The sequence below is a fragment of the Cetorhinus maximus genome, chromosome 13 (assembly GCF_964194155.1).
Source record: "Cetorhinus maximus chromosome 13, sCetMax3.hap1.1, whole genome shotgun sequence".
Classification (NCBI taxonomy): Eukaryota; Metazoa; Chordata; class Chondrichthyes; order Lamniformes; family Cetorhinidae; genus Cetorhinus; species Cetorhinus maximus.
This window is the reverse complement of record NC_135891.1, coordinates 67,014,769-67,036,442: the sequence shown is the minus strand read 5'-3', so window position 1 is coordinate 67,036,442 and position 21,674 is coordinate 67,014,769. Positions and strand designations below refer to the sequence as shown.

The 21,674-nt window shown below is 43.3% G+C and overlaps 1 protein-coding gene across 2 annotated transcripts in view; it reads left to right on the top strand.

The window, feature by feature from the left end:
• Window positions 1-9,537: 9,537 nt before the first annotated feature.
• rae1 (ribonucleic acid export 1) overlaps window positions 9,538-21,674 on the top strand; it is a 32,497-nt gene continuing 20,360 nt past the window's right edge. The window contains exons 1-5 of one of the 2 annotated variants that reach the window (XM_078555494.1): window positions 9,538-9,587; window positions 9,660-9,745; window positions 11,700-11,791; window positions 18,303-18,407; window positions 20,771-20,863. In XM_078555494.1, coding sequence (XP_078411620.1) covers window positions 11,708-11,791; window positions 18,303-18,407; window positions 20,771-20,863 — 282 coding nt within the window. In that variant the 5' untranslated portion in view covers window positions 9,538-9,587; window positions 9,660-9,745; window positions 11,700-11,707. The other variant, XM_078555495.1, reaches the window with a different exon arrangement.

Sequence of the window (21,674 nt, the reverse complement as noted above, 5' to 3'; positions counted from 1 at the left end):
GAAAACTGTCACTATTATTTTGACTAGATTTTAGTGAAATGCATTTCTGATTGAGTTGATGTGTCAGCTATTTAGCGTCCATGTTGTTTGATATATCACATATTGATTACTAGTTGTGTTGGTGCCAGTTGTTGTCAGCTCTGGCTGAGTTGGTGTGTCAGATGTTTAGTACTTTTGTTGCTTGGGTTGGTAACTGCTGTTTGATTTAGTATTCCAATCCAGTTATTCAGCCTTTTGTTTGCCAGCTGTTTTGATTAATTTGATGTGCTGGCTGGATATATCTGTTCATTTGGTGTGCCAGAATTAACCTATTAATTTTGTGTGCAGACTGGATTTACCTGTTCAGTTGATATGCCAGCTGAATATACCTTTTCAGTTGGTGAGACTGTGCTAGATGAACATACCTGTTCAGTTGGTGTGGCGGCTGAAAGAGTTCTGGCTTTGTTGGTGCACCAGTTATTGAGTGTCCTGGTTAAATTGGTGTGCTTTCTGTTGGAATTATAGTTGAGCAAGTATACCAAGTTTGAGTGTCCTGATTGACTTTTTCATTTGCTGTTAAAGTTATGGTTGACTCTATCAAAATTGTCACTTGCGTTTTTTATGGTAACCTCTTCCATTGCATGCTTTAACTCACCTTTCACTTAACAGTTTTATGGTCTACACACCTGAAGATGTCCTCCATAACCAAATATTTGCAGTTTCAAGTGCGTAATTAAATGCCAAAATAAATAGAATATGCAGAGAACAGCATTCGGTCACTTAGGGACTCAGATTATGTTGTGAACTGTGAAAACAAAGTTGCAATGGTTTCTAACTATAACAGAACCAAAAGATTAGGTTACAGCCAGTAAAACACTACCTCATCATTGTTATGGTTTATAATCTCTAATTAATTTTCTGTGGAAAGTTTATTCTTTCGCAAGTTGGCTGATTATCAGTGTGCTCCTTAATTTTGATGCACAACAACATTCATATGAAAAAATTAATGGTTAATTACTGAATGTGATGTCATTACTGTAGCTGACAACTTCATTACTTGTTAGCACATCTAAATTGTTTATGTAATTAGATCAATTTGCCACTGCAAAATTTAATTAACTATTGAAATCAGTTTGGAATGAATTGGGATGTATTTTATCTTGGAAGTAAAATGTCTAATAGTAAATCAGCAACCCATTTTTTACTCTGTTTAATTTTATTTTCTAGCACCCATTTACCTACTATCCTAGATAAATTTCACCCAAATGACTGCAAAAGGGAAGGACAGCACAGGCTAGATGAAATGGTCAGTGTGAAATATGCCATTTGTACAACCCCATGGAGTCATCTTGAAATCTTGCACCTTTCAGGCAGTATCATACAAGAAGGAGCCATGCTCTTGATATAAATCCCCAGGTCCGCCAGGAGTTGTTCCAATGCAAAACCCAGTACTCAGCAATTGTCACTGAACTGACTCTTGATCATGAGCTTCCTGAACCTTGAAGAGTTAACTAGCTGGAAGTAACTTTCTTTAAACGCCACTGAGTATTTCTAGGTTGAGCACCACTGTACCTCTATCCTAGATAGGGTGTCCAGTCATCCCAGTTTGGCCGGGTAGTCCAGATTTTTCCCTAAGCATCTTGGTGTCCCGACAGTTTTCTCCAGATTGCTGAAATGTCCAGATTTTCAGCTCCACTAAGGCCACACTCTAACCACCCATCATGTTTCATCCAGGGAATCAGCTGGGTGACAACAGAAGATTGACAGCAGTGTCCACCAACCAGAAGCTGCACTTGTAGATGTGGCACACTCCCACCACTTCCCTCCCCTCTCAAACCCCTCCAGGTCTTTCCAGAAGTAGCACTGACCCAACAAAAAAGCCAGTTTGGACCAGCAAGATTCACAGGAGCTGGGAACAGATAATTAAAATCTCAGGCCAGGAGACGAGGCCAAGCCAACTTGAGAGGGTAAAATTCAGTCCTTAACTGCAAATAATTCGATAAGGACTAGTGTCAAATATCTAATTGAAAAAATAGAGATGGTGTCTGCAGCCCATTACATTCTAAATGTGTCCCTGGTCATAACAGTGGATCATAGTTCTCATAATTATGGTCTATGATTCTAATTTGTATAAAAAAATCAATTCCACTCAGCAACACTGCTTAACATCTGAAGTTTGAACCCCCTTTTGAAATGACCCCGTTTAATAAATGAATTGTTGCAAGCAGTCAGGAGTGTAATTCTGCACTGTTTAGTCATTAATCCGCTCTCTGTTCCACCCAAAACCAGACCCCCACTCGTGCTTGTCTCCTTCAAACTTTGTGCTTTTATGTTGGAAAAGCAGTTAAAAGTCGAAGGCAGGTGTTGGCTCAGAGTGAAGGAATGGTACCAAGGGTTTCAATTTTAAGGGGAGGATGTATCGAAAGATAAAGAAAGGATTTGAATTAATTCAGGATTGAGGTTTTGGGTTAACTCTTAAGAGGAGCCCAGCAATTTATCTGGGTTGAAATATGACTTGGGAAGGGGGAAACGATTTGAAGGGGGCCTTAGAGAACTCTGGCCTGGACTGGGAAAATGTCAATTGTCAACATAGTGTTCTAGCAGTTATTTACAAACTAAGTACAGGATATCTTCCAGAGTGAGCCTTTCACAGTCAATTGTCATCAGACGTTACAATGACAATGACAAAGGCTCAGCCTGGAAGATATCTTGTATGTAGATTGCTAATAACTGCTGGAACACTCTACCCTCTACAGTGGAGTAATTTGGAGGTCAACAGCAGTTGATTTGCCCAGTTTCCAGTGAACTATGTAATCTCAGCTGGCAATAATGGAATCAGTAGTGGAGAAAGACGGTGGTTAGTATGTGCTATCTTCAACAATTGGGCGTCTCAGTAATAGGGATGCCAACTTTGGCTGGACATATTCTGGGAGATATCATCACATGACCTCCTACCTTAAACTGCCCCACCCCCAGATTCTTTGGTCGCCTGACATGTCAGTTGTCAGGGAGCCCTACCTTCCCAAGACTTTTCAATGTGCCCTGGTTTTGAAAATCTGATCACCCTAATCTGAGATTCAGTGACTGGGTTTTCTAAAGAATCAACTCCTCCACATGTCAGATATCTCTGTTGTTGGAGCTCTTTCCAGACACAGCTCAGGGGTGAAAATCAATGTAGCAAATTAGGATGCTTCTTGGTTTATTTATCTGTATTCAGCAAAAATATCACAGTAACTTTTTTCTTTAAAGTCTTGACTTGCTTTTTTTTACGTAGCACCTTTCACATCCTCAAGCCATCCCAAAGCACCTTACAGCCAGTGAAGGATTATTTTGACATGTAGTCACTGTTGTAATGTAGGAAGCATGGCAGCCAAATTGTGCAGTTAGTTCCCACAAACAGCAATGTGATAATGACCAGATAATATTTTTTAGTGATACCGATTGAAGGATAAATATTGGCCAGAGCACGGGGGATAATTTTCCTGCTGTTCTTCAAAAGGGCACCATGGGATCTTTATGTCCACCTGAGAGGCAGATAGAATCTCAGCTTAATGTCTTAGTTGAAGACAGCACATCCAACAGTGCAGCACTCCCTCAATACTGGTCTGAAAGCCTAGATTTTGGGTTAAAGTCTCTAGAATGGGATATGATCCCACAACCTCCTGACTTAGAGTCAAGGGCTTAACCACAGCTGACAGCTCTCCCAAGTGGTGCTGTGATCGAAGGCATATATTCCAAATAAATTAGATTTTTCATCCTAACCTAATTTAATTGAAATATATACCTGGATAGCCTTGTCCTATGGTTTTGATTTGTAGACTGATTTTAAGTTAATGGTTGTATAATACTTTTCGAAAATATAATTTTTGTATTCCCTTGGCTCAATGGTATCATTCTTGCTTCTGAATCAGAAGTCGTGGGTTCAAGTCTTACTCCAGAGACTTGGAGCACATAATCAAGGTTGTTACTTTACTGCATTGCAGAAGGAGTGCTTCATTATTAGAGGTGCCGTTATTCAGGTGAGACATTAAACCAAAGCCCATCTACCTTGTCAGGCGCCATCATGCAAATCTGTCAGGAGTAATCTTTCTCCATTAATACCCTAGACATTCAAACAATGGAAACAGTTCCCTTCAGTATATCATAGTTTCATATGTACGTTGAATTCTTGAGAGATAGTATACAACTGTATTTAAAATGTTAGAGTTAACCGTCTCATTACAAAAGACTTCTGTTAAATTACATAAATACTGGAGTGCGCAGCTCAGATACTGGATCACATTTAATGTACATTTGATGTATAGAATGTGTATTCTAAGTGATCACCATCTAGAATAAACAAAAGCTGAATAAAAATTAAATGCTCAAAATGAGCTACATTAATAGAATACCTTTAGGGATAGATTGCTGATATGACATAATACTATGACACATAGTGCTCAGTCTTGTTGATGCTACTGTGGTTTATTTTGCATAACTCCTCATCCAAACAGAGATAATTTTTCACAGAAAGCCCTGGAAACAAAGAAGAGTCATATTCGGCTCAAAACATTAACTCTGTTTCTCTCCCCACTGATGCTGCCAAACTTGCTGAGTATTTTCAGCACTTGCTGTTTTTATTTCAGATTTCCACTGTCTGCACTATTTTGCTTTGATAATTTTTTTCACTGCAGATTGGGATATTTAGTATCTTTCTGTTCGGTTCCTTACCCCTCAATTTGTTTGCCAGCTAAGTCGGTTTATAGTTTAGAGGAATTACAGGAATTACCACATTGATTCTTCAGTTCTTCACATTCAGGATTTGAGTTCCAATCTAGCTCAGCTTTATGAAGATGAAACTCCATCCCTCTTCCAACTTGAATTGGCGTAAGTGAAATGAATTTGTTTAAATCATACTATTTCTTTGGGAGCACAACCTATTAGACGCAGCTGCTTAACAATGGCTTTAATTGTCACTAAACTGCTATCTTAATCATATGCACATACTTTCTATTAGAACCCGATGTCATTTTAGGTCTCGAGGTGGCCCAGGTGCGCGGTGATCTTCCGTCTGAACGTTCCCCTGTTCGGACGGAATTCCACATTGGCCCCAAGCCCCGAACCCTCCCTCGGGTGCCGGTGCCCCGCAATAATATGAGCCGCCTCGGGGACATGCCCTCCATGCCATTTGGCACGGTGCGGAGGGGTTTTCTGTACGGACTGCTGCTGCACACCTTCCATTTTCTCGCCCTGGTCCGCCGCCCGGACACGCCCTGGCGTGCCTTGTTGCCATCCGGCGGCGGAGGCCCCCGATGGGAGGCCCTCTACGGAGGTGTTCTTCCTCTTTCTATCGGGGACCTGGGTTGGAGGGTGTTGCATGCAGCAGTCCCCTACAATAGGAGAATGTTTAGGTTCACGGACTCCCAGGACACTTGCCCTTTTTGCGGTCTTGTGGAGTCCGTGGACCATGCATATATAGGATGTCTTAGGCTGCACTCCCTTTTTAGTTATTTAAAAAACCTTTTGTTACTATTTTGTTTGCACTTCAGTCCCACGCTCCTGATCTACGGACACCCAGTGCGGAAGGGGGTCGGGAAGGAGGAGGACCTCCTCGTGAACCTGCTCCTGGGCTTGGCCAGGTTGGCCATTAACAAGTCCAGGCAGCGGGCGATCGAGGGGGGAGTCCCGCCCGATTGTTTGTCCCTCTTCCGCAGCTACGTTCGTGGCCGGGTGTCCCTGGAAAGGGAGCACGCAGTGTTTGCCGGCACCATCGAGGCTTTCTGTGCCCGGTGGGCACCGCGGGGACTGGGGTGTTTTGTTGACCCCTTTAATCACATCTTGGTTTGATGTTTGTAAGTTTCCTTTAAACTTTGTCCTTAGTTTTACAGCTGACCTGACTTAGGGGCTGTGCTTAATTTCTCCCTTGTTATTGTTAATTTAGTTAATTGTTTTGACTCAAAAGAGTTACTTTCTATTAGATTTTGTTTGTGCCACATTTATGCTTCTTTGATGTAAATACAGCATATAAATCACAGTCATAAAGCTGTCAAATCAAGTGAAGCAGTTGCACTGTGTTAACTATATTGAGACCCACCCATTCTGCAGCGTTTTTTTAATTCATTCATGGGATGTGGGTATCATTGGCTAGGCCAGCATTTATTGTCCATCCTCAATTGCCCTTGAGAAGGTGTAGTGAGCTGTCTTTTTGAACCACTGCAGTCCATGTGGTGCAGGTACACCCACAGTGCTGTTAGGGAGGGAGTTCTAGGATTTCGATATATTTCCAAGGCAGGCTGGTGAGTGTTCCCATGTGTCTGCTGCCCTTGTCCTTCTAGATGGTAGTGGTCGTGGGTTTGGAAGGTGCTGTCTAAGGAAGCTTGGTGAGTTCCTGTAGTGCATCTTGTAGATGGTACACACTGCTGCTACTGAGCGTCGATGGTGGAGGGAACAAATGTTTGTGGATGGGGTGCCAATCAAGCGGGCTGTTTTGTCCCAGATGGCGTCAAGCTTCTTGAGTGTTGTTGGAGCTGCATTCATCCAGGCAAGTGGGGAGTATTCCATCACACTCCTGACTTGTGCCTTATAGATGGTGGAAAGGCATTGGGGAGTCAGGAGGTGAGATACTCGCTGCAGGATTCCTAGCCTCTGACCTGCTCTTGTAGCCACAGTATTTATATGGCTAGTCCAGTTCAGCTTCTGGTCAATGGTAACCCCCAGGATTTTGATAGTGAGGGATTCAGTGATTGTAATGCGATTGAAGGCCAAGGGGCGATGGTTAGATTCTCTCTTGTTGGAGATGGTCATTACCTGGCACTGATGTGTCATGAATGTTACTTGTCACTTGCCAGCCCAAGCCTGGATGTTATCCAGGTCTTGCTGTATTTGGACATGGACTGCTTCAGTATCTGAGGAGTTGCGAATGGTGCTAAATATTGTGAAATCATCCATGAACACCCCCACTTCTGACCATATGATGGAAGGAAGGTCATTGATGAAGCAGCTGAGGATGGTTGGGCCTAGGACACTATCCTGAGGAACTCCTGCAGTGATGTCCTGGAACTGAGATGATTGACCTCCAACAACCACAACCATCTTTCTTTGTACTAGGTATGACTCCAGCCAGCAGAGAGTTTTCCCCCTGATTCCCATTGACTCCAGTTTTGCTAGGGCTCCTTGATGCCACACTCGGTCAAATGCTGTCTTGACGTCAAGGACAATCATTCTCACCTCGTCTCTGGAGTTAAGCTCTTTTATTATGTTTAAACCAAAGCTGTAATGAAGTTAGGAACTGAGGGGCCCTGGCGGAACCCAAACTGAGCATCAGTCAGCAGGTTACTGCTAAGAAAGTGCCGCTTGCTAGCACTGTTGATATCCCCTTCCATCGCTTTACTGATGATCGAAAGTAGACTGATGGGGCGTTAATTGGCTGGGTTCGATTTGTCCTGTGTTTTGTGTACAAGACATACGTGGCCAATTTTCCACATTTCTGGGTAGATGCCAGTGTTGTAACTGTACTGGAACAGCTTGGCTAGAGGCGCGGCAAGTTCTGGGGCACAAGTCTTCAGTACTATTGCTGGAATATTGTCAGGGCCCGTAGCCTTTGCATTACCCAGTGCCTTCAGCTATTTCTTGCTATCACATGGAGTGAATCGAATATCCTGGAGACAGGCATCTGTGATGCTTGTGACCTCCCGAGAAAACCGAAATGGATCATCCACTCGGCACTTCTGGCTGAAAATTTTGCAAATGCTTCAAACTTATCTTTTGCACTGATGTACTGGTCTCCCCCATCATTGAGGATGGGGATATTTGTGGAGCTTCTTCCTCCAGTGAGTTGTTTAATTGTCCACCATCATTCACGACTGGATGTGGCAGGACTGCAGAGCTTAGATCTGATCCGTTGGTTGTGGAATCACTTAGCTTTGTCTATCGCTTGCTGCTTATGCTGTTTGGCACGCAAGTAGTCCTGTGTTGTAGCTTCACCAGGTTGACACCTAATTTTTAAGTATTCCTGGTGCTGTTCCTGGCATGCTCTCCACACTCTTCATTGAACCAGGGTTGATCCCCTGGCTTGGTGGTAATGGTCGCATGGGGTTATGCCGGGCCATGAGGTTACAGATTGTGGTTGAGTACAATTCTGCTGCTGCTGATGGCCCACAACACCTCATGGCTGCCCAGTCTTGAGTTGCTAGATCTGTTCGAAATCTATCCCACTTAGCATGGTGGTAGTGCCACACAACACAATGGAGGGTATCCTCAATGTGAAGGCAGGACTTCACCTCCACAAGAACTATGCGGTGGACATTCCTACCGATACTGTCATGGACAGATGCATCTGCAGCTGGCAGGTTGGTAAGGATGAGGTCAGGTATATTTTTCCCTCTTATTGGTTCCCTCACAACCTTCCACTGACCCAGTCTAGCAGCTATATCCTTTAGGACTTGGCCAGCTCGGTCTGTAGTGGTGCCACCGAGCCACTCTTGGTAATGGACATTGAAGTCCCCCACCCATAAATTCTGTGCTCTTGCTACCTTCAGTGCTTCCTGAATATGGTGTTCTGCATGGAGGAGTATGATTCATCAGCTGAAATGGAAGAGGGGTGGGCAGTACGTGGTAACCAGCAGGAGGTTTCCTTGCCCATGTTTAACCTGATGTCATGAGGTCCAGAGTCGATGTTGAGGACTCTCAGGACAACTCCCTCCTGTCTGTATACCACCGTGCCGCCATCTCTGGGTCTGTCTAGCCAATGGGACAGGACATACCCAGAGATGATGATGGTGGTGTCTGGGACATTATCTGTAAATTATGATTCCGTGAGTACGACAATATCAGGCTGTTGCTTGACTAGTCTGTGAGACAGCTCTCCCAATTTTGGCACATGCCCCCAGATGTTAGTGAGGAGAACTTTGCAGGGTTGACAGGGCTGAGTTTGTCAATGTCATTTCAGGTGCCTAGGTCAATGCCGGGTGGTCCGTCCGGTTTCATTCCTTTCAAGGTATAATAATTATTTTTAAGTATAATGACACATTCAAAAGGAAACTTGATAGAAGTATCTGAGAAAACGGAATGGAGGGAGAGCTGCTGAAAGAAGATGGAATGGAAGGGAGACTTGTGTGGTGTATAAACACTTATTGAGCTGAATGACCTGTATCTATGTATTCTATGTGAAATATAGCACTTAAATAATTAAAATTATATATTAAAACATCAATTTGAAAAAATGACTACAAAATTGGAAACAAACTTTTTTTTCCCTCTTTAGAGCCAATAATGTACAAAATTAATATCGCAAAATGTACAATTGTAATACCATAATATTGTAATGCCACCTATAAAATGCAATGTTGGAGATACAGCTATGTTTTGAAACCGGAAGTACATTCGCGGATTGTGCAGTCGGTGTGCAGGTTCCCTCTGGTGAATCGACAAGAGCCCTGGGTGGGAGAGAGAGAGACAGGGAGAAACGGAGAGAGACTCGGGGACAGAGAGAGAGACCCACCCGCCACCCGGAGAGGCCAAGGAGAGAGAGAGAGACCGAGGAGGGAGAGACCCGGAGAGGCCGAGGAGGGAGGGAGAGACCCGGAGAGGCCGAGGAGGGAGGGAGAGACCCGGAGAGGCCGAGGAGGGAGGGAGAGACTCGGAGAGGCCGAGGAGGGTGGGAGAGACCCGAAGAGGCCGAGGAGGGAGGGAGAGAGAGAGAGAGAGAGCGCCGAGGGCCGGGAGTAGTAACCAGGACCGGGGGTCAGAAGCACCAAGAGCTGGCTGTGTGTGCAGCAACAGGCTGCAGGTATTGTATGATGCATAAACCTTAAATTATCTGTTCTGGATATACATTCGTTATCCTCCTGAGATGCAGTAGAGAAATGATGTGTATCCTTCAGCACATCTCAGTGTGCAGGGTGGCGTGATGAGTACCATGGTCTGGTTCGCTGTGGGACTTGGGGTGGTTCCCCATCTTCCACTTATTTAGTAGGTGGTCACATCATAAATGCCCATTAGAGATTATGAACTGTCCATGGCCTTCATGGAAAGTCAGGGACCTGTACTTTTTATTTTATTCTTTCAAGGGATGGGTGGCATTTATTGCCTATCCCTAATTGTGCTTGAGAAGGTGGTGGTGAACCACCTTCTTGAACCGCTGCAGTACATGTGGTGTAGGTACACCCACAGTGCTGTTAGGGAGGGAGTGCCAGGATTTTGACCCAGTGACAGTGAAGGAGCAACAATATAGTTCAAAGTCAGGATGGTGTGTGGCTTGGAGGGGAACTTGCAGGTGGTGGTGTTCCCATGATTCGGCTGCCCTTGTCTTTCTAGCGGTAGAAGTCGCAGGTTTGGAAGGTGCTGTCAAAGGAACCTTGGTGAATTGCTGCTTTGCATCTTGTAGGTGGTACACACTGTTAGTACTGGTACTTTTGGAACAATTATGAGTTGTTGGTTTTTATACTACATGTGCCCTACAATTATATCGATCTGGACAGTGGGTTGATACCTTTCTCATGAATATTAACTGCTGATCCCAGAATGGCTGGTTCAATGTTAACTGCTTTCATGGTCGATTTCCCATGTTTTAGTGAATGGAAAGGCCAATGTTGCTCATGATTTTACCTGTTTCATGGAGCACAATAACATCCTGGCAGGTGGCAGAATGTGGGACAGCACTAGGAGCCACTCAATTGGCATGGACTTCAGGATCCCTGACACTGCCCTTATGGCAACATTTAGCTGCGCATCCAAGATCTGTGTGTGATGGCTGCAGGTAGAGCAGTATTCTGCAGCAGAGCAGACTAGAGCCACTGTTGTGGCCAAAAAGTAAAATATTCTTGCTGTATTCCCCCAAGAGATGTCAGTGAGTTTCCAGACTCAGTTCACCTTGGGTTTTACTTTTTGGCGCATATTTATGAGATGGTGCTGATAAGTAAGAGTCTTATCCAGGATGATGCTTAGCTGTTTTGACCCAGAGTGTTAAGGACAAGATGGAAACTTTGAGTTCTTTGCCAGCAATGTTGCTGGTCGTAGGTAGGGATCAGACACTGGAGCTGAATGGAAAATCAGCCCAGTACGGGTTTCCGGGCCCAGCTCATTCCAGCTGCTGTAAGAATGAGTGTAAGTGGGAAACCTCCCCCTTTGATAAACTGCAACCCTGCCAACCCATCCCAGAATGTCACTATGATATCTCACCTACTCTCCCTCATTGGGATCTGGCTGCTGGCTGCCCCCGCCCCCAAAAGGGATCTTGCCCTTTTGTACACTGTCCTGGGATTGTTGATTGAGGTGTATCTGTGCTTAGCATTCAGTAATTAATCCTCACCCAGTCTGTCTTGCTATGGCAGGCAGGAGGCTCTGTTAAAACTGGAATTGACTTAAATGCATGCACACAGCTTCTTTTCATTGTCAGCTTAAGTATGCTGTTGTGAAAGGAAGTGTTTTCTAACTTTACCTTTTTAAAAAATCAATTCATTACTTGTGTGTTTTCTCCATATTTAACTTCAACTATCCAGCTGTTCAATTGTTGTAACTTTTACATAGTTTGTGATGTAGTATAGAATTATATAAAATTTTACAAAACCAAAATAGACCATGCAGCCAAACGACCTATGATGGTGTTTTTGCTGCACGTGAGCCTCTTCCCACTCTTAATTCATTTAACCATATTAACATATTCCTTTTTTACACAGGGTAGTGGCCTGTCCTATTTTAAAATAGGTCTGTAATCATATCACTTTAAAATTCTTTGTTTGCAGAGCCTAAAATGAGCATATTTGGAACAGGTGGAGGGTTTGGAACAGGGAGCATGTTTGGAGGGACAACAACAGACAACCACAATCCTATGAAGGTATGATACTTTGGAAGAGGATTTACAGGTATTGAGTGTATTTCGCTTCAAGGCAGATAATTAGAAACTGCAACAATATGTAAAATGAGGAAAATCTTATGAATGGAGTGTTGCATTCCTTAGGGTCAGCTGAGGCTCAGTTGGTGGCACTTTCATCTGTGAGTTCAAGCCCTATTCCAGGGACTTGAATGCAAAATCAAAACAAACACTCCAGTGCAGTACTGAGGGAATGTTGCTCTGTTTGCCCTCTCTGCTGGATCTAAAAGATAGCATGGCAGTATTTAAAAATGAGTGGGGGAATTCTTGCTGGCCAATATTTGTCCCTCAACCTGCATTTAGAAGCAGATACCTAGACACCATCAGGCTGCTATTTGCAGAACCTTGTAGTATGCAAATTTGCTGCCACATTTCTTACATTGCAACAATCATGACACTTGAAAAGTACTTCATTGGCTGCAATGGGCTTTGGGAAGTGCTGAGGTTGCGAAAGGCACAAAAGAAATACAAAAGTCCTTGAGGATTACATCATTAAGACCAGCCTTCCCTGTAATTTTTTTATGTTGGAGAGTGCATTTGATTTCTTTAGGTGTGCGGTGCCTGTAAACATTTTTTCACAACCACGCACATGGTAATTTAAAGGAACCATGCAGTCACACAACCTAGAGGGAACATTAGTTACAGTTTTTCAAGAAATCAGAATGTTTGTGACATGCACATTATTTTCAACATTTGTCACAAAGCTTGAGCTTCCCAATAAATGTAATATTGCTATCCCTTTGTGCCTGTCTTCAAAATTGTGTTCAGTAGTGGAATGCAACCGTAATGTAAAGTTGAGCTGATCTTTTAACTGGCATGAATCAAATGGTAGCTGCATGTTTTGATATTTGGCATTGTGCCTTGTTGAGTAAAATATCATCTTGTTCAACCTAGTGAGTGTCATCTTTTTAGGTCTCCGCTTTCCCAACAAGAAGAGAAGGCAGTTTTTCAGTTCAAAGTTGCTCTTACTGTAGGAACGTTGGTACAATTGGAGATTTAAACCTTGGTGGGAATTTCAATCCTCACTTTTGGTGTTGTGGCACTAGGTTGCTGTGGTGTAGTGGGTATGTTGCTGAACTAGTGATCCACAGTTTGTGGGTTCAAATCCTACCATATCAGTTTGAGAATTTGAGGTCTTTTTGTGGCCAGGGCCTTTTTTTTAAATGAAATAATGAAATTCTGGGCTCAGTAGAAGTGCCTATGAAATTGTCAGTTTGTTACAAAAACCCAATTGGTTCACTAATGCCTCTTTAGGGAAAGAATGTTTACCTGGTCTAAAAGTGGCTCCAGTCCCATACCAATGTGGTTGACTCTTACCTGACCTTTGAAATGACCTACCAAGCCCCTTCATTATATCCAGCATTGGGTAACTAGATCCTGAGAATGGATGAGAAAAATCTGTACATGCCTATAGTGTAGCCATGTGTAAATGCCAATCATGAAGGTAATGTGACCAATTCTGTATATCTCTAATCTCAGAATAAGAAATTTCAAAGCGTGAGCACAGATTAATTGAATCTTTATAGGGTATATAGGCCTCCAATCACTATGACATTTATGCAGCAACCAATTTTCTCAATCACATCCTCACCTCAACCGCTGATACCCTTGTCCCTGTTAAAACTATTACTCTCTTGTTCTGGTATGGCCCTCAACACTAAGATAAAAGCAAATTATTGCTGATACAGGAAATCTGAGACAAAAACAAAAATAGCTGGAAAAACCTGCCCCTTTACTTTACCCCCCGCCCCCCTCACCGTCCAAAGGCCCAAACACTCCTTTCAAGTGAAGCAGCACTTCACTTGCACTTCCCTCAATTTAGTCTGCTGCATTCGCTGCTCCCAATGCGGTCTCCTCTACATTGGAGAGACCAAACGCAGACTGGGTAACCACTTTGCAGAACACCATCGGTCTGTCCGCAAGCATGACCCAGACCTCCTTGTTGCTTGCCATTTCAACACACCACCCTGCTCTCATGCCCACATGTCCGTCCTTGGCCTGCTGCAATGTTACAGTGAAGCTCAACGCAAACTGGAGGAACAGCACCTCATCTTCCGATTAGGCACTTTACAGCCTTCCGGACTTAACATTGAGTTCAACAACTTCAGATCATGAACTCCCTCCTCGATTCCCACCCTCTTTCTGATCCCCCTTTTTTCTAATTATTTATATATTTTTAAAATATATATTTCTTTTCCCACCTATTTCTATTATTTTAAAATTTATTTCCATCCATTGTTTTATCTCCACCTTTTAGCCTGTTTCGATCCCTTCCCCCTACCCCACCCCCACTAGGGCCATCTGTCACTTGCTCGTCCTGCTTTCTACCCTTAATGTCACCATTAGCACGTCCTTTAGGTAATATCACCACCGTCAACACCCTTTTGTCCTTTTGGCAATCTCTTCTTGCCTCCACCTATCATTGGCCCTCTATCCAGCTCCAACTGTCCCACCCCCCTCAAACAGCTTATATTTCACCTCATTTCTATTTTTCTTTAGTTCTGATGAAGAGTCATACGGACTTGAAACGTCAACTCTGTCTTCCTCTCTACAGATGCTGTCAGACCTGCTGAGTTTTTCCAGCTATTTTTGTTTTTGTGGCCCTCAACACTGTTCCTTAAGTCCACATCTACGACAGACAATTGGTTTCACCATTCATTGCCAGATCTGGCTGGACCGCACAAATCATTATTGGGCCATGTCTGCCAGAACTGCTCACTATTCTAGCGTTATCTAGAATTCAAAGAACCTATACAAAGTTAATCATTTCTTCACTGCAAACCAGCTTCATAAACTACTCTCCCCTGCCTTCTCAACCGTCAGTTGCAAGAACAATGTTAGGAGATCGCGGACTTCTTTGCTACAAAGATTTGAGACCATCAGTCAGCTGCCTCTGCATGATTTCCTCTCTTCCTCTAGTCCACTGAGCCAAAAACTTCTTCTAAGATTGCTCCCTACCGTAGCCCTAAACTCACCTCTTTCTCTAGTTTCCTATCTCCCATCATGTCCTCTCCCAGCTCATCTTGCCCATGGGACCCATCCCCTGCTTCCTCGACCTTATTCCCACTAAACTGCCAACCACGCAACTTTCCTTCCTGGCCCCCATGTTGATCGATTTTGTGAATAGTTCTCACTCCTCGGGTACGGTCCTTCTCCTCTTCAGATCTGTCGTCGCCACCCCCTTCTCAAATAAACCCACCCTTCACTCTCTGTCCTTTCAAACTACAGATCCCATCTCCAAACTCCATTTTTCCTGCATCACTCTCCTGCTGAAAATCAGGTTTCCATCCTTGCCACTGCACTGAAACAGCCCTTATTAAAGTTACAGGTGACATCCTGTGTGGCTGTGACTGTGGTAAACTATCCCTACTCATTCTTCTCGACTTTTGGCGTGGTTAACCACATCATCATCCTCAAAAGCTGCTCCTCAGTTGGTCAATTGGGTGGGACTGCCCTCACCTGGTTCCATTCTTATCCATCCAGTCATAGCAAGAGAATTACCTGCAATGGCTTCTCTTCCCACTCCTGCACCATTGGTGCCCCCCCCCCCACCACCAAGGATCTATTCTTAGTCCCCTCCTCCCCTCCTATTTCTCATCCAAATACTGCCCCTTGATGACCTCATTGGAAAACACAATGTCATGTTCTGCATGTACACCTAACATCCAACTTTATCTCACCAGCACCTCTCTCAATCTCACTGTCTTCGATTTGTCATAATAAAGTTGTAATAGCAGTCTGACAAATCAGAAACTTGACGCCTATCATTGGATTAGGAGAGATTTCCTCCAACTGTTCAAACCATTGTTTTCAGTCCCCACTACAAATTCCTTTCCTCTGACACTGACTCTATCTCTCTCCTTGGCACATGACTGAAGCTGTACAAGATAGTATGCAACCTTGGTGTCATATTTGACCCTGAGATGAGCTTCTGACCATATATCTGCTCCATAACCAAGACAGCATACTTCCACTGCCATAACTCATTTTATCTGCTGTTGAAACCCTCACCCATGTCCTTGTTATCTCAAACTTGGACTATTCCAGTGCTCTCCTGGCTGGCCTACCATCTTTCACCTTACAAACGTGAGCTCATCCAAAGTTCTGCTGCCCAGGTCCTTACTCATACCAAGCACCGCCCCTCCCCCCCAAAAAACTATAACCACTTGCAGCATTGAAACCCTCCAAGATCTCTGCATTCCTCCAATTCTGACCTGTCTCAGATTTCCTTCCCCCCAGCATTGATGGTTGTGTATTCAGCTGCCTGGGTCCCAAGCTCTGGAATTCCTCTGCCCCTAAACCTCAATGCCTCTCTCGCTCCTGTAAGAAGCCACTTAAAACCTACCTCTAGGACCAAGCTTTTGGTAATATGTCCTTATTTGGCTCAGTTTGATAATGGTACTATGAAGCGCCTTCGCAAATTTGCTGCGTTAAGGGTAGAAACATAGATAAAAAGAAACAGGAGTAGGCCATTCGACCCTGCTACGCCATTCAGTATGATCATGGCTGATCCTCTATTTCAACGCCATACTCCCCCTCCCAGACTCCTTGATGCCTATAGAGTCTAGAAATCTCTCTATTTCCTTCTTAAATATATTCATTGTCTTGGCCTCCACAACCTTCTGTGGTAGAGAATCCACTGGTTCACCACCCTCTGAGTGAAGAAGTTTCTCCTCATCTCAGCCCTAAATGGCCTACCTGTATCGTGAGATTGTGACCCCTTGTTCTAGGCCCCTCCCAGCCAGAAGAAACATCATCCCTGCATCCTGTCTGTCCACCCCTGTCAGAATTATATATGTTTCAATGAGATCTCCTCTCATTCTTCTAAACTCTTGTGAATACAAGCCAAGTCGGCCCAATCTCTCCTCATACGACAACCCTGCCATCCCAGGAATTAATCTGGTGAACCTTCGCTGCATCCCTGCTATGGCAGGAATATCCTTTCTTGGGTAAGGAGACCAAAACTGCACACAATACTCAGTGTGGTCTCACCAAGGCCCTGTATAGTAAGACATCCTTGCTTCTGTACCGGGTCCTCTCGCAATGAAGGCCAACATATATTTCATATGAAGATGTGATATGTTAAGTGAAGGGGAAATTGTTTATCAACAGCAAATGTAGGTGCCTTGTTGAGATGAGAGGGAATTGGCAAGAGAATATGCCCTGGAAGTCACTTAGATATGGTCAAGTGTCTTATTGACCAATGGATGTCCAGCCGAATGATGAAGTACTTCTGAAGTTTGCATTGAATGTTGTTGGAACGGTGTAGGAAAACAAACCTGAAAACGTATGGGGCGATGGAATTAAAGAAAGGCAGAAGAAGGTTAGAGCCATACTTGCAGACAGAAGAGCTATGTCCAGTGAAGAAGTAATCTAATCTGTATTTGGTGTTCCCAGTATAATGACTGCACAGCAAGCAGCAAATATATGTTAGATTAGAAAAAGTGCAGGTGGATTGCTGTCTCAAATAGAAGGAGTAATTGGTTTCTGGGGCAGTAGCCTTGAAAACGGAAATGGGCACTTGTTATATTTCCTATGGTTGCTTGGAAAGATGCCGGGGGAGGGATAGCTGGATGTGGGAATGTCAAGAAGAAGGGAAAATGTACTTGTTGATGGACTGTGTAGTCTGGATAAAGAAAGGCTGGTAGAATGGAAGGTGAGGACAAAGGCGACTTATAAGAAAAATGCAAGAATGTGGCAAGGGCTCTTCATACTGATGCAGAGTGCAAATCTCGGCTGAGGAAAAAGTACCTTGTCAGCAGCTCCCCTGTGAGAAATAGTCATCTGAATAAATGTGCCAGAGGTCTATGGAAAGTGCATTGCCAGAGTCCAGGAGGGAAAGGAGGAGTCCTAGATGAATTTACATGAAGGTGAGTGATATTGGAGGGTGGATGGGGGCGGTGGGGGGGGAGATCAAGATGTGAACAGAAAGCTTAATGATGTTCTCTGATCAGAGCAAGGAAAAAGGAGCAGCACCAGCTCAGACATCGGGGAGAGGAGATCAGTATAAAAATGGAGCAAAGGCTGTTGCACATACTCTATTTATTTTATAATTTTAGAAGTTAACTCTTTATGGAGCCAGCCAATACTGTGTTATTGAAGGTTGCCTCTAACTGATTTATGGTTTTTGGAATTCCGCATTAGATTTTATTATTATTAAGACCAAGGTGAAAGTTGGAGAGAAGAGGAGATAAGTAATGGTGTTAGTGATGCAAAGCTTGGATTTTGAAAGCTGGTTGACTTTTTAGAAGGAAAAGAAAGTTGAGGGATTTGTACAAGTGGAGACAGAACAAGTATTGATTTCAAATCGAGGGTGAAGGGAGGGGAAGGAGAGCACATAGGTCTATATAGATTGGGTTATTACAGAAAAATAGTTCCATTAGTCTGACAAATTCTGTGCAAAGCAGAAAAGATGACTCATTACATTTAGCATTCTGAATTACCATGCCCTAGTTTAGCGATGTTGTTTTCACAGGATATTGAAGTGATGTCCCCTCCCGATGACAGCATAAGCTGCCTGGAGTTTAGCCCTCCTACGTTACCTGGAAACTTTCTGATCGCTGGATCCTGGGCCAATGATGTGAGTAATGAATCCAATGGTGATGCCCTTTATTCATTGCCCTTCTGCATCTTGCTGCTGTTCTCTTCTCTGCACTACGTTTTTTGCTTAGCTTCCATTTCACATCATTCTGTATTCAAAAGAGCATAAGAAATAGGAGCAGGAGTCAATCATACACCCCATCGAGCCTATTCCACCATTCAATATGATGGTGACTGATCTTGAACTTAATCTCCTCTTTCCTGCCCCCTCCCCGCATTCCTTGATTCCCTGAGAGACCAAAAATCTGTTTATCTCAGCCTTAAATATAGTCAATGATAGAGCATCTGTAACCCTCTGGGGTAGAGAATTCCAAAGATTCACAACCCTCTGAATGAAGAAATTTCTCCTCATCTCAGTCCTAAATGATTATTCCCTTTTCCTGAGACTGTGTCCCCATGTTGTAGATTCCCCAGGCAGGGGAAACAACCTCTATGTCAAGCTGCTTCAGATTCTTGTATTTTTCAATGAGTTCACCTCTAATTTTTCTAAACTCCAGAGAATATAGACCCAATTTACTCAATCTTTCATCATAACTCATCTGGAGCTTCAGTCGTATTTTTCCATCGTAACCTGTGCTCCCAATTTTTTTTCCAGATAGCAGGTGCTAAAATGCAAAAGCAAAATACTAAGGATGCTGGGAACCTGAAGTAAAAACAAAAGAATGCTGGAAATATTCAACAAGTCAGGCAGCATCTGTGGAGAGAGAAACAGTTAATGTTTCCGGTCGATGTCTTTTCATCAAAACAAGAAACGTTCGAGATGTATCAGGTTTTAAACAAGTATGAAGGTTGGGAAAGAAGGAAGAGGAGGGAAAAACGAGGGAAGGTCTGTGATAGGGTGGAATGTAGGAGTGATTAAATGACAAAAGGAAAGAAGTTGCAAGACAAAAGAATGGTAAGGGGGCAAGTAAAGGAACAGAAGATGGGTCTAAAGGAGATATGAATGATAATAGACTTTTCTATCACCCCCTTTTCCCTGCCTCTATACTTGCTTTATGATCTGTTAAATATCTAACTTCTCCCGGTTCTATCAAAAGGTCATTAACCTGAAACTTTAACTCTGTTTTTCTCTCTCTACAGATGTTGCCTGAACTGTTGAGTATTTCCAACATTTTTTTTTAATTTCAGATTTCTGGTAACTGGAATATTTTGCTTTTGCTTGTGTTTTCCTTTTCTAATTTAGTAGAAGATTCGTGTCACCGCATTGAGGAAAACCCATGACGCCTCCCCAGTCTGTGAATCAACGAAGCAGAAGGATAAGGCATAATACAGCCCCACAAAATAAAACGCTGTACCTGAATGATTGTCAGAGTGAGAATATAGTGGTGCTAATAAAACCTTCAAATGGTGGACATACACAGCAGGTCCACCAGTATCTGAGTAAAAAGATGGGTTTTAGGGATGGAAACCACTGTTCTTGAACAGCATTTTCCTAACTTCATTTAATCATATGTATATATCATATATGTAATCATATTATTATACCAACATCAAATAAACTGCTTCGACTGTTAAATAACGATTGCTTCCAGCACGCAAGTTTCCATGCCAAACGATTTTTTCAGAGCTGGAGGAAAAGTCGTATGGACTCGAAACATTAGCTCTGTTTTTCTCTCTCCACAGATGCTGCCAGACCTCCTGAGTTTTACAGCATTTTCTGTTTTTATTTCATCATTAGAACTGATTGACGAGTCACATCCCATGAGAGTGCACTGGAGTAAGGATTAGTGAGCTTCCCTGATGGTCCGCTGGGTTCATTAGACTGAGATTTGGAGAATTTTTAGTTTGGTTTTAGAGATTACCTGCGTGATTCTGTCCATTTACCTTTACTGATACCTGGTAACCAAATAAGCCTCCTCTGTTTTTATTACAAGGTTCCAGTTGTCTCACAACTTGTATTCTGCGACTCCATCCATTCTTCCTTTGAAAACCAGTAACTTTCTCAATGCATGTGAGAGAGTACGCTGGTACAGCTGATGGTTTGGCATGGAAGCTTGCGTACTGGAAGCAATCCTTATTTAACAGTCGAAGTGGTTTATTTGATGTTGGTCCCTGGTGTCTATCTGGGCTGGCAAGCATGGGATTGTGTCAGTTCAGTGGCCACTGTTGAAACAAACACCCTAGTCTTAACCTCCTATATTGGTTTACTCACTTCTCCTGGGAGAGACTTCCAGTCGTTAATACTCATTAGCTGCTCACCCATACAGTGATGCCCTTTCGTTAAAAATTTTCAGTGGTCTTGGTTTTGTGTCTGTGTATAATGTACCATCTTGAACCATTAGTTCATAGTAAATATTTTTCTATTTATGCAACATTGTAGAAACTTTGTTTTTATTTTTGAAGGTACGTTGCTGGGAGATTCAGGACAGTGGGCAGACTGTTCCAAAGGCTCAGCAGATGCACACAGGTCCAGTGCTGGATGTCTGTTGGAGTGATGTAGGTCTATTTAAATGTATTGTTACAAATTCATTTTGTTCTACTGTGTTGAACAGAAGGAAAATAGCTAGGAAACTTGCTGTGCTCTTTCTTATCTCTCCTTATCTCTAGGTCAGTCAGTACAGAGTCAGTTGAAGAATTTAGGAGCGAATGGGAACAAACCCTGACTGTAAAGACAGAGGGCTAGATTTTGGAACAAAGAAATAGTTCCATTTGTTCAAACGGGAATTGTATGGCATACCAATCTGGAGTGGGCTGCATTTTCTCCCTGGTTCCTTTATATTGTGCTAGTTACTTGGCTCCTCACACATGGCATCAATGCCCGTTTGTAGATACATAACCAAAGACCTGTTAACCATTTTTATAGCCATTCCTACTTGCACTACCATCTTTAATGAGTGACGCAAAGGTCTCCCTCCCACAATCACTTCCTCAGTTGCTAATCTTGCCTGTGCCACTGAGGGAAGATGCTGAGTGGATGTGATAGAGGAGAAATGCCCAAAGGACTGTTGTCTATGAAGCACTGTTGTTTCCAGGAAGCAACTGACAATGGTCTGCAAAGACCTGGAAGCAGTCAACTTGCTTCCTTTTCAGGCACGTGGTCAAGGTTGAGGGAACCAGTAGAAGAATTTGATATTCTGGCATCCTTCTTATTTATAATGCCAAGCCAATGACCTCAGGTGTTTTCCCTTCTAAAGGCGTTGATCCTTGTGAGGGATAGTGTCCAATATCCTCTGAGCTCCATTCAAGTGAGCCTTGGTTGTGACTCTGTGAGCTATTCCACCATAGAAGAATCACAGTCCCAGCCCTG